Consider the following 12,848-nt stretch of genomic DNA (forward strand, 5'->3'; position numbering starts at 1 on the left):
GATCCGCGTGGATTCCTGCCTAACAGCTAGTCAAAATACTTTGAACAACAATTCAGTTGGCCTTCTACATCCTATCCGGACTGCCGGCCTTCAACACGAAGGTGGACTGTGAACATGGAACCTCCTCAGCCTCAAAAGTGTCTGAATGTATATCCGTACTCAAGCATCATCGTGCTGCTTGACCTGACGACCTTCCACCTGGTTTGTTCGAGAATGGCGGTGAATCCATCAGTGCCTATTTGGGAGAAGGAGATCGTTTCAGATAATGGATGTAGTAACCACAGAGTTGTTAGTTTGAATCTCGTTGTAACAAGGTTTCTGGTGTCGTTGATTCTTTGGCGCCTAATATCGTCACGTGAATCCGTTTGCACCAAGCAAGATTTCTACCTGGTAGAGGCTGCGTCGACCACATCTTCACACCCTCAGGTTTTAGACGACCCGCAATTGTTTTATTCCTTGACTTCAAGGGCGCACTCAATTTTTTTCGGCCTGTGGGTTCTGTCAAATAGTTACTTAACAGTATGTGCCCCAAAAGCCTGCGAACATAATCCGGTCCATATATCCACATACTTCTGAGCGTGGCGTGGTGAGACTGCTCAGTGGTTAGGGGGCGGATTTGCTGACGTGGTTCGAACCCGACCTCTGACTCTCGACTTCCCCTGTCCCAGCTTGGGCAGCCTGGCAATATCTCAGCCCTCGTGCTTCCTTCTGATGGCATGGCAACTAAGTACCGAAAAGATGTGTGGTTCGCTCCCTCCCTACACAAACTGGTACCCGATGACGATGTCCACTCTCTCCATTCTTGTTCAAATTCGTCATTGATGAAATAATGAAGCGAACGCTGAAGCGTCTTGGATATTCCGGTGTTCATATTATTGCTAGTGCAAATCTTGTCAATCTAGATTACGCAGATGTCATTAGCCTCATCTTCGCAGTCGAAGGTGAAGCGCATGTTCTGTTGAACAGACTTACCACCATCATGCCATCTTTCTGCGTGAACCTAACAACTTCAAAGTGCAAAGTCATGCTTCGTAACCTGCAATCTCTGAACTAATCTTTTACAGTCCTGATAGAATCACTGGAGGTTGTGGAGAATCTTACATATCTCACTAGTTTCACTAGCTCTGACGTAAGTTGGTCCGATGAAGTTAGCGTGCGAATCTCAGACGCCAGAATCACGTTCGCTAATTTGTCACTGATGTTACTGTCTCCGATGATGTTGGTAGGTGGAATCTCTGGCTGAGTTCCCCTCCCACAGTGGTATTTTTACGTAACTGGAAGCTGTTGACAGACGAATCCATATAGGATGCCAGTCAGCAAGCTGACTTGCCTTCCTAGTTATGCGTGTTTCGCTCTGCGTCTTCTGTTTCCCAGTCAATCCCTCAGTATACGATGACTTAGCACCAGTTCTCGCCCACCACGTTATCAGGACCATGAAGTGAGCTAAATAAATTTTCACTTTTCAGCTGACACCTATCGCCAGACAACCCTGCTATCATGCACAAGGCCGTCACGGTTACCATACGGATTCTGTCGGACGTATTGGCTTTCGTTGTTTGTATGTATTTTGAATGTTTCTCTCAGTTCTCTGTTAGTGTTTATAGCAATGGGTGTTCTCCAACGAATTCAACCGATCTCCCAAGGTTATTTTGCTGATGACTACTCGATTCGCTTACCGCGTCATTCTTCAACAGTATCCAGCGTAACTCTGTACTCAGTCTCTTCTGTACTAATTCTTACCACGGTAAACCAAGTCTGTTTTAGCTTTATTCCACCACAGGTTGTTGCCGTTGAGGTTATGATCGGTTGGGATAGTTTACGGATGAAAAAAGCTGGAATCCCTGTGGTGAGCTTCTATGTCATGTTTCACTTTACCTCTTTGCTCCGTTCTCAGGTCCTCTACAGCATATACGATTACTTACTCGTCGCTTTCTATGGGTACTTTGTGACCATCACCATAACCGATGTCGGAAAGGCTGCAGTCGGTCGGCTGCGTCCAAGCTTCTTTGATCAATGTGGACCTAACGTTTTACAGAGCACAGTCCTCGGCTACATAACCGATTACAGCTGCACTTCTGGAAGCGAAAAAGATCACTTGGACGCCAGGTAAATACGGATGACGCTTCTAATCGTACACATCCAATTGGAAAGTTGTCCTTCACGCTGTACTAATTAAAACCGGCCTGGTTTGCAACTTCTCAGTGAATTTCAGCAACGCATTTTGGGGAGTATCGATGGAAGATAGTAAACTGTAGTGACATCGGTCCAGCCGCAACATCTTACACCAATCCCTCCTCAGAACAGTGCGTTTTTCTCATGATTTCAGTGAATTTTGCCTCGTTGTCCTACATCAGCAAACTCCACTTGGTATGGTTTTTTCCTTCAGCTGTCATAGATGATGTATGAACAAACTGTTTCTTCGCTAAAGGATGCTCTGCTGGGCAGTAGGCAATTTTTTAGTTGAGCACGCTCATTCGCAAATTAATTTTTGCGTTAACGAGAGACAACTGCATCTATCGTTCCTAGTATTCTTCAACTGATTATGCTGCACAAAAGTCGCCTGTTATTCCACTTAGCACGATATCCCAGGTATCAACTTTTACTTTTTGTCATAAGGTGTTCAAATAACGGTAAAGCTGATGGAAACTTGAGAGTACCTCTACCCGATGAGCACCATGAAGGGCGGAACTGGTGATGGGTCGTCAGAATGTAGTGGATTATATCAGAGATAGCAGTAGACATTTGTGGTTTTATATGCACTGGCGCATGTGTCGTGAAATTAAAATTAAAATCGTTCAGTTGTAGCACCCTTTCGGTTCTTAAATGCCATGTCACCCGAAGGAAGCACGAGTGCCGGGATACGGCCAGGTTGTCCAAACCTGGGCAAAGGTTTGGAGAGGCAGAGATTGGGTTCCAACCACGGACCTTCTGGTCAGTAAATTCGCGCTCTAACCACAGCGATTTCACCCCTTGGGGTTGCTTATGTGTCGTGAGCAACAACGTGTAAGCATTCGAGTTGGCACCGGATGGCAATGACGCATACTTTGTTGCTTCAACGTCTTCCATGTCGGGTTGTGAAGACTTACCGGTGTCATGTAACGTAGTGAGTACTGCTCGAAAGTACCCTGCTGAGCACTGACGAATTACAGCTTGAGTTCTCATTTCGCCTATGTGATGTTTTGAATCGTCTAAATGTAGTGTTCTCCAACAAAAACCGCTGCACCCTACTCATTAATATTCTGTTACACCTGCTGCTAACACTGAGGTGGATCAATAGACATGCACAGATTGGCAGTTAGTGTACTAATATCATTCAGATAGAACAGTATTTAACAGTACCTGTGACATTTTGTTCAGCATTATTGAGTGTTATTTCACAATCGACACAAGAACGGTGAATTTTCCAGATCACTCTGATGTTTTCATTTTTGAGTTTGTTCTGATGGTATCAGGAAGGTCAGGTTCCTGAAAGTAACCACTGAATGCGCGAAATCTACTGAGACCCTCAGCTCCACTAGATGCTGGCCAGACAGACAACACCCCCTCAATATGCAGCACAGCACAACCTCGTAACAAAGCCAGACAACATAAATCAGCGTTGGACCAAATTCAGACACTGTGTCTCCAGTATAATAGCTTGAGGCCGTTGTACTTTCGCACTCGCTTTTTCGGAATAAAGCTGTTGTGTTTCCTTTGGTGAGTCTTTTTCCGGCACTAGGCAATAGAGCGGGGTCAGCACTCAGATACAACAGACTGGCAACTCAGCAAGATATAAGAGATGGACTTCTGACTTGCACGTGATTTGGGTCGTCAGTACACAGAATTGCCCATCTTAGCGTAATAGCATAACTCCATGATCATTCAGAGTAACTATCCAAACGTTTTGATGCTCACCATGAGATTGTGTCGTTGGCACTTTGTTCCTATTCAAACCTTATAAGCTGCTTGTATCAACTTACCGTATGCTTGTCCCTTTTCCGTCTTTCTCCAGGAAATCCTTTCCATCTGGACACTCTTCCCTCGCGATATATAGTGCACTGTTTCTATGTGTAAGTTCGTGTGTACTTTTTGTCACTCATCTCATTGACTTCAAGCCCGGGCTCATGCACTGTATGTGCACGATTTTTATTCATTGTTACCATATTTCACTGCATATCCTCAACGACCTACTCTCTGATACGGTTGTGTGGATCTGCACGATAGTCGCAGGTGGTAACCTATGGTCACACAGCCACCTCCGTAATATGATCGAATTTCCTTGGTTTTCCATCTATAAGTGCTAACCGACTGATATTGCTATGGGTATTCACTAATGGAGTAGAAAGTATTCACTTGGCTGAACTCTTGAGTGTTTCCTGGAGCGGGTAAAATGCGGACAAATGTATGACTCCAAAATACCCACAGGCCATCTACCGCTGCTACGCCCGTTGAGATAGGTTGGACATTCGTACTTTGCTGCGCTATCTACCCGTATACTTTAGATGACCCTTTCAAAGGAGACTTGCTGGTTGTCGTGTCGTGCTGCCTGCACTTGTGAATTGGGTGCATGCCCAGGCAGATCTAACGTAAGCTTCGATCGATTGCTTTAACCCAGCCCTTCCATCACTAATTAGAGAGCTGGTTTCTTAGGCTTACCAGGGAAGTTTAACAAAAATATATGGTGAGATGGAGTGTGGTCTCACTCAACCTGTGTATTCCAAAGCAATCAGCAGTGAAGAACCGAACTGCGCCATCAGTGGCTAATGGTGACGTGATCAATTTAATTCTGGGGCTGCTCAGCAGCCGGGGCTTGTTCACCCTGCTCTGTGCTGCCGACAGCAGCACATCCCGCGAAATTCACACCTGAAAACGATTCCATACCATACAGGTTATCGATTGGTGCCATCATCCAGGTGGCTTCACATGTTGCGTACAGCAAATCGGACAAACGGAGACATGCTACTGCTACCACAGTTGCCGAAAATATCTAGCACCATATAGCACAGTGGCTCTGCTACGCGCAGCGCACTCCTTACCATTGTCTGCCATGATAAATATTTTTCTCTCTGCCGTATCCAGAAATCGCCTCGAAATGGACAATCTTTAATTTGGCAGGCGAGTACGGAAGACAGCACAAAGCTTTGGGGTGTTTTTTGTGCAGCCAGTCTTCTAAAATCGAATCTCCGTAGCCCTCCCTACGCTTGACTGAAGACATTGCGCGGTGTTTGTGGCGATCGATTTTCATAGCGTGATTGCAGTTAGTCGTTGTCTTCGTTAGTGTTTGAGAGCAACTGGAAGTCTCTGCTTCTAAGACAAGTTGTGAGTTTTGGGACAGCAAAGCATCGGTGTCAAGGCTGATTGTGCTGTGTCTGCTGATGATGCATTTCGTCAGTACGAACAGAAGCCATTTGTCACGATATTCTAACCCTTAGTTTACTCTTTCAGGACCTGATGCATACCGAACATCCGTAGGAATGCGTACCAGCTTGAATAATATCATGTGATCTAGACGATGGTAGCCAACAGCATCAACTCAACATTTTTTGAGCGCAGTCATCAACGATCGCAACCGTTACGTCTATTTATCTGAAGATGGCCCTGGTGTGTAAATAAGTTCAGTGAGCGAATAGGAAGGGGCTTACCACCCACCTACCACGAATAGCCTTAGTGGCCACATCCCCAATGCGGTCAGACGCAGGACTAACTTCAGTTGAATTGGGCCAACGCAAGGACTACATCACCTGAGAGGTCGGCTGCATGAACCACCCGCAGACTTTTCGTTATGATTTCATTCCGTTACGCTAAATCAGATTTCCCACCTGCTCTTTGGCGTTCCGAAGCGGGCATTAAAAACAAACCCTCGGCAGATAATAATTGCCCAGGAAATTCATGAGACATGTACTACTGATAAGGATGAAACCACTGTACACTTGCGTTCGGCTTTTCGGCGTAGATAGACTTCACTCACTGGCCGAGACTTCCAATGAATGAATCATTTTAACACCCGACACAAACACCACTTTTACGCACAGTTTTTGCCTACAAAGTTGTAGATGAAGTCATTTCATTTCATGTTGAATGACTGCCTATTCTGGGTTTTTGTGAACTAGATTTGATGCTTCTTACTGACATCACCTTCTAATGTCACCAAGAAATCTATTTGATGCTGGGCCACTGTACCTAGTTATTTCATTCGACCCGCTCATTTTGAGCAGCGATCTGTAAGTTTAGACCCCCTCTTTTGATTAAGTACTAATTTGTTTTTCGGCTTTTAAGCGCTATGGGGCTGCTGGACCAGATGTGCTTCCTTCAGCGTTGTTCGAAAATGGAGAAGAATCTTTATGTACCGATTTGATTAGATTGTTCGTACTTATCCGGGAACAAGCATGTATTTCGGAGAGTTGGGGTCAATCTTTGGTCGTTCCCGTGTTCAAGCAAGGTGCACGAACCGACTACTCCAAGCATAGAGGTATGAGTTTCACGTAGTCGCAACACGATTACCAGCTTCTCTTATATTGCGACGCCTATCTTCGACACATGAGACACAAGTCCCAGGGCTTTTGGCTTGACAGAAGGTGCAATGTTCATATGTTTCCATTACGCCAGTGTTTGAGCAGTATCTACTATACCGCCGACCGACAATCCTGATCTTCGACTTTAGGGGGGGGGGGCTTCGAAACTATGATGGATTAGCACCTGAATATTCTTGGCCATTAAGTTTGTAGGCATTCGCGAACCTGCGCCATTTATGGTTCCAGAACTGAATTTAGCTGAAGTTAAAGGCCCATGTATACAAGGCGACTGTAAGAGAGGTCTTACTCACTGATTATGAGGCTTGGTCCCTCCGATCCGATGTCTCTGTAGTACGGCAAGAGTAAGCTCGCGGCAGCTCCGCAACGAAGTGATGCGTAATTGGAAACCTGGTAATGAATCCGATCCTTTAGAGAACAGGTTAAACTTGAAAGTTTCGGTTGGTTGGAGCATGTGCCAAGTATACCCAACCACCATCCACCGATGAAAGCGTTGTTTTCTGTTCCGAGTGATTGTTTACGTAAGGTTCGAATGGGACAGCTTATGGCGTCACAGTGAAATAAAAGAGGCTCCTGTCAAATGGGGTGTTGTGGAATCTTCGCGCCTTCCTGATTGGGTTCCACGTAATCCTGCTTGTAGGTGGTTGGAAACCCTGCGGGACATGGTACGCAACTGACCCCAGTGGCACGAATGTTGTCATTTCCTAGCCTGACTGTCCAACTTTGGTTGAGTGAAGTCAGCAAAGGACGCTGGGTAGCTTCTGATGGCCCCTTTCTCTGACATGACGTTCATATGTGTTTATTTTGATGCTGTCCAAAGAAGTAGCCGCTTTATCCATGATGGTTCTCGAGGGTGTAAGACCTCTTCGCTCCATATCTCTGTCCTTCCCTATCGTTTCCACTCTTTACCATGGCGCTTCCCTTATGGCTGTATGGCATTTAAGCACCATTATATATTGCTGGTGTATTGCTGTCAATGATGATGATGATGGTGTTGACTCCCTTTTCGATGTGATCCGTAAGGCTGTCTGATGGAAATCTTGAGGTGTTTTGCAAAGCTTTGAAGATGTTTTGACATGAGTCTAGAATGTTCTTATGAAGGTGTACAATGTTTCCAGTCGCGCCTACTCCGTGAAACACCTCATATTGACATCCAAATATATCGTAACAACAGTAAAGAAATGTTGAACGCCGGAGAGCTTTTTCTACATCTTTATTGTCAAGTACCAAGACCCTCAAAACCCCTGATTTTCCGCTGTTTATCCAAGTTGAATTCGAGCTGCATAAATGATTCGCACACTTGTGCGCTGAGACTCCAAAAGTTATCACCACATCCTTGTGTCATGCGATAGACTCGCTAGAAATCACACCATGACAAAATGCACCTTAGGAGCGCATCGACTGATGTGAACTCGTCAAAAGCGCTGCAACAGGTGACCCCGGTCATCACAATAATCGGCGTAATGTTTGTTACGTTCTCTGCTTTGGTCAGACTTACTGTAAACTTATCGGTGAGTAGTCCGTGTCTGTGTCACCCTCATATAGTCTGGTGTGATCAGACAAAACGCTTGGCTTGGTGATCTAATTGGGCGCGAGGTTCGGTGCTATCGATTCCGTGTAGATGGAGTTTCACATGCTTCATACAACATCCTAAGTTACGTCAGATTAATTTTCCAATCTATTTCGATCCACCTTGTTTCCTAGCTATTGCGGCCATAAATTAGAGTCTAGCATGACTTCTTGCAAACACACTCATGCTTTTCACGTAGGTTGAGACCATCATTCGGATTAATGTAAGTGAGATAGATTCGTGCACATACAATGATGACATCGCACAAATTCATGGATCAACCTTTTGTTCGACACAACTGTATTCCGTTCATACCAAACACCCGATCTGCTTGATTCACCCGATGTCGTCCTGTGTACCGGATAGTGACACAAAAAGAAGGTGATTTAAACTACTAGGTGTAGTGATTTTATTGCAGTACCCAGTCGATCTGAGGAGTTGTGCGTGTAAGTGTTCTTTTCACGGTTCCTGACAGTTGAATCACAAACGTTTCTCTTTCACTTGAGGTGACCACCACTAGGCCATTGGTTTTTCATGAGTACATTGACGATACTCGGTCCCATCAATGTTACTGTCCCACGCGATATAGCTAATTGTGTTGTGTATTCGTTGTGCGCGGCGATCAGTTTTCAGGTTATTTGAATTCATTTATTGCTAGTTCATGTCTTTCCCGGAATACTTGAGTTTCTGTAATTACAGGCAAACTGTATTTGAAGAATATTTTAGTCTAAAATTAATGTTGTCCTCCTTGACCTACAACTTCACTCACGCGGTATGATATCCGTTTTAACTTATTCTTCGCTCACACAGGTTCCAAAGAATCCATTACACTACTGTACTTTTCTCTGATTCTGAGGTTGGCCATTCATGCTCACTAGTGACGCTAACTTTGAAAAGGCTAAGCATCGTTTGGATGTACTTGAAAGTTTTCCGGGTGGCTGAACTGTGTCAGTGACAGAGTTAAAACCGATGTTTTTAAGATCTGATATCAGTCTGTTGTTTATGAGGCGTTTGCAATGGTAGTGCAACTGTGGGGCCTGCACTGTCCATTGATCGCAGTCATTTTGAACGAGAGCGCACCAGTTCACTTCGGCTGTTGATTGCCGTTTATCTCCATGCTGTGCAACCAGGCAAAAGTGAACAAATCTCCTGTTTCCTCTCCACAGATTTATCTGCAACTGCGACAGTCCAAGTTCAGGATACCCGCGTTACGCGTAGCAGCACAAACCGTGTTCTTGTCTCTGGCGATCGTCACTTGTATTACGCGGATAACGGACTACAGACACCATGTTACTGACGTTCTTGCCGGTGCGGTTCTAGGCTTACTTGTTGCTGTCAGTGTGGTGAGTCACAATAGATTCGTTTTGTCCTATTCAAAAATTCAGTCAACCCAATTCTAAACCATTCGACAAAGCATGACAAGTGACGCGAGGCTTTCGTGTTATAACCCATATACCAACCTTTCTCAATGGCAGACGAAAAAATTGTTTCATTGGTCAAACCCCACAACTCCCGCGCTTTCACTTTTCCTTCGAACTTTATAAACAGTCATGTCAGGTACTGGCTGAGTAAACTATATGTCTCCTTACTCGGTTCAAAGTCTAGGATGACGAGACTGCAGTTCTGTGTGCCCGTGTAAGTGGTTGAAATAAAAATGGAACTTGGGCAGAAACCAGTTTCATGCATTAGCTCCCTCGGAGATAGGACACCATGAAAAAAATTGAAAATTATTCAGCTGTAGCACTCTTTCGGTGCCTTACTACCATGCCACCAGAAGGAAGCATGAGGGCTGGGATGCTACCAGGTTGCCCAGGCCTAGACAGGGGAAGCCGAGATGCACGGGTCGGGTTCGAACCACGGACCTTCCGATCAGTAAATTCTCATATTTTAGCCTCACGAAGTCTGTCCCCTCTTTTAGCGAATTTTTCTTTAGATCTTGGTTGATATTAGATGCTGTGTAAAATTTTCGGGGGATTGGTTTCTCTTCAGGCGATTCTCTTTTCGGAGGAGTGGAAGTAAATTAAAATTGACCGTCCATGGGCGTGTGTTAGCCACCCATATCGCTAAATTCGAAACAACCGATCGACACAACTAAGGAATGTTTCTGGGTCGTCATTCGATGTGTCTCGCTTACCGCTCACATCACTCAAGTGCGAACACGTTTAACTTCTCAGACGTGAAAATTCATGTATCCAGCAAGTGCTAGTGAAGTAGTGGTCACACTCTAACCTCGCATGTCAGATGTTGAAAATACTCCCGGCACGGTTATGCATTTGCACTGCTGATGAGCAACGGAACCTCGAGACAGCTTGTGTTCTACACCTTATGCGAGAGACCATCAATGTCCCATTGACCGCGTGGTACTCCATCAATGCCCCAGCTTCAACAATTTCATCTTGCATATGAAAGGTTTGAGCGCGATCATTTGTACATTACATTAAAATGTTGGTGTAACATTTGTCCTTCCAGGTTTGGTTAGTTCGTAGTACAGTCAAGATTAAAATTATCCGCCAACTTGTGATAACAACTAGGCCTCGGTTTCGCTGCAAAAAGTGGTATGTTTTATTGGGCCGGATGAAAAGTTAGATGCTTAGTTGGATAAACATTGACAAAACGGGTCTTGCATACCAATAAGATGTAGGGTCTCATCAGAACCCAGAGAAACATCGGTCTGAGTAAGGCAGTGTCTCTGAATTTCATTCTGTTAATAAGAGTTTGGTTGCCTTTACTTTGTTGGTAATGTGAGGAGATCTGGGAATTCGCAAGAGAAATTTCAGATTATAAATAAAGCCGACCATTGCCGAAAAACCGAGAAACTGTAAACAGTGCACATCCCACGAATCTCCAGGGATATTCGAATTCGCAACCGACCGGCTAGCAGTTAAAACCTAAACCGTTCGGACACGGGTGGTCAATCGGCAGTGTGCTTAACTCGCACTGAGATAGGATGTAGTACCATTCATCCCTTAATCATAGAACCCAGTCACATGTTGACTGGCTCCTCCAATCACGAATTCTCAGTTGGATGGTTCACTGGTGTGAATTAATTCGCTCACTTTTCAACAGTCCCGCTATGCTTCTCTCCGACAAATGTGCTGGGGATTAAATGGAGACACTGAGTGAGCGACAGTATTAGGCACAATGGCACGCCGAAAAGCGCTTTTTGCAAGTAGAATACGCTCATTTGCAATGTTACAGGTAGTAACCACTATAATCATGCATCAAGTGGGTAGAAACGGATTTAATCTAAACATCAATAGAAAATAACAGAAACTCAAACGAGTTAAGTGCTTCCTTCGTAAGTCTGCTCCCTCCATGTAAGAACCATCCCATACGTTCCTCTCCAAGCACAGTCTTCGTAGAGGATGATCGTAGTAATTTCATACACACCAATCTGATTTTGTCTTCTCCAAGTTGGTCAATCAGATAACGCCATGAAAATACGGGTGACTAGGGCTCGACCGAATATGCGTTGAATTTAGTTAATGGTCACCATTTTGATAGTCTGTAGCCCTGTGCAAGCGAAAAATCTGTTAGGTATATTTTGGAAAGTTTACTAAATATGATATTGGTTCGAATACGGCCAGAGTCAACCGGGAGTTCCGAATAACGCTTCCTTAAGAAGCAAGGTAGTTAATTACAGTGACACAGTTCCCCATTCTATGTGCAATAGCCTACCAGCTTCAGTACTGTGTACCGGAGGAACGCCGCGATGAGTGTTGGCACAGATGACTATTTAATTGTTGTGGCACCCACAGCACCGTGCCTAAGAATTCGAATGTTTTTTCGTAGGTCTCAGCAAAATTCTCCAATTCGCCTTGCTCTGTCTGTCCTGGTTCAGCAATTCACCCTTGAATTCCATGTGTTCAATTCATTTCCCTTTTGACTTTTGCCATTCTGCAGCCATTCTACATGTGCCACCTGTTCCGGCCAAATCGTGAGAATCAGGTTCGACCTTTGTGTACTGAACAGGAAACAGACAAGTGAGTTGCGTGATCTCACGTTTGCTCATTCCTTCATCCTGTTTTGCCTACTTGTGTAGGATGAGCATCACATTCATTCCTTGGTATCCGTTTTCAAATTTTTCTTAGCATCTCAGTGTTCAGGGGTACCATTTTCAACCCCTTAGTGATACATGATAAGTGATTGTTCCCATGCAAGCCGATTCCCACTTGTCTTACATTGAACAAGTGAACCCTGACGCTAAATCATGATAGCTCAATGGGTTGAATTCTCAGGTCGACAGTGATGAGATGACTGATGCTTCTTTGTCTGAGCCGAAGTGCGCACAATGCCGATTAGCCTCAGTCATGGCGAAACAACGACCCGACTTTTCAATTACAATAGCTAGGTGAAACTTTATAGAGAAAGCTCACCCTGCGAGCGTTCCGATGTACCGGGTACTGAGTTGTAGTTGGCGTGTCGTCACCTTTTTACTTGCAATTGTTATGCGGTTCTTTTGATGACCTGTAAACAGAACGTCCAGTCTAACTTCCTACTTTTAGTTTTCAGCGCAGTAATGAGGCCAGAACAATGCTAGAGGTAACTCGTGGCCTAGTGCATGAACCTCTGATCGAGGGGTTCAGGGTTCGACTTCATTTCAGCATCCGACTACTTCTCATGTTTCCATCAGGCTGATGTGAGTCAGTATTTTTGTTCCGGCTCCCGCCCGAAGGTTTAACTGGAGGATATGTTGGGTCAATGGTCGTCTGAGAAGCAGTTCGTTCAGGAAACGTAATAAAGAGATGTGATTTCAGCAGGAAGTCTGA

General features: G+C 44.8%; 1 protein-coding gene across 1 annotated transcript in view; it reads left to right on the forward strand.

The window, feature by feature from the left end:
- Positions 1 to 1,497: 1,497 nt before the first annotated feature.
- T265_05264 (hypothetical protein) overlaps positions 1,498 to 12,848 on the forward strand; it is a gene marked incomplete at both ends in the record, with an annotated part of 11,923 nt that continues 572 nt past the window's right edge. Inside the window, 4 exons of the mRNA XM_009170233.1 lie at positions 1,498 to 1,558; positions 1,605 to 1,744; positions 1,781 to 1,846; positions 1,895 to 2,106. Of these exons, the coding sequence (XP_009168497.1) occupies positions 1,498 to 1,558; positions 1,605 to 1,744; positions 1,781 to 1,846; positions 1,895 to 2,106 (479 nt within the window). The remainder of the gene's footprint in view (positions 1,559 to 1,604; positions 1,745 to 1,780; positions 1,847 to 1,894; positions 2,107 to 12,848) is intronic.

The sequence above is a fragment of the Opisthorchis viverrini genome (assembly GCF_000715545.1).
Source record: "Opisthorchis viverrini unplaced genomic scaffold opera_v5_97, whole genome shotgun sequence".
NCBI lineage: Eukaryota > Metazoa > Platyhelminthes > Trematoda > Opisthorchiida > Opisthorchiidae > Opisthorchis > Opisthorchis viverrini.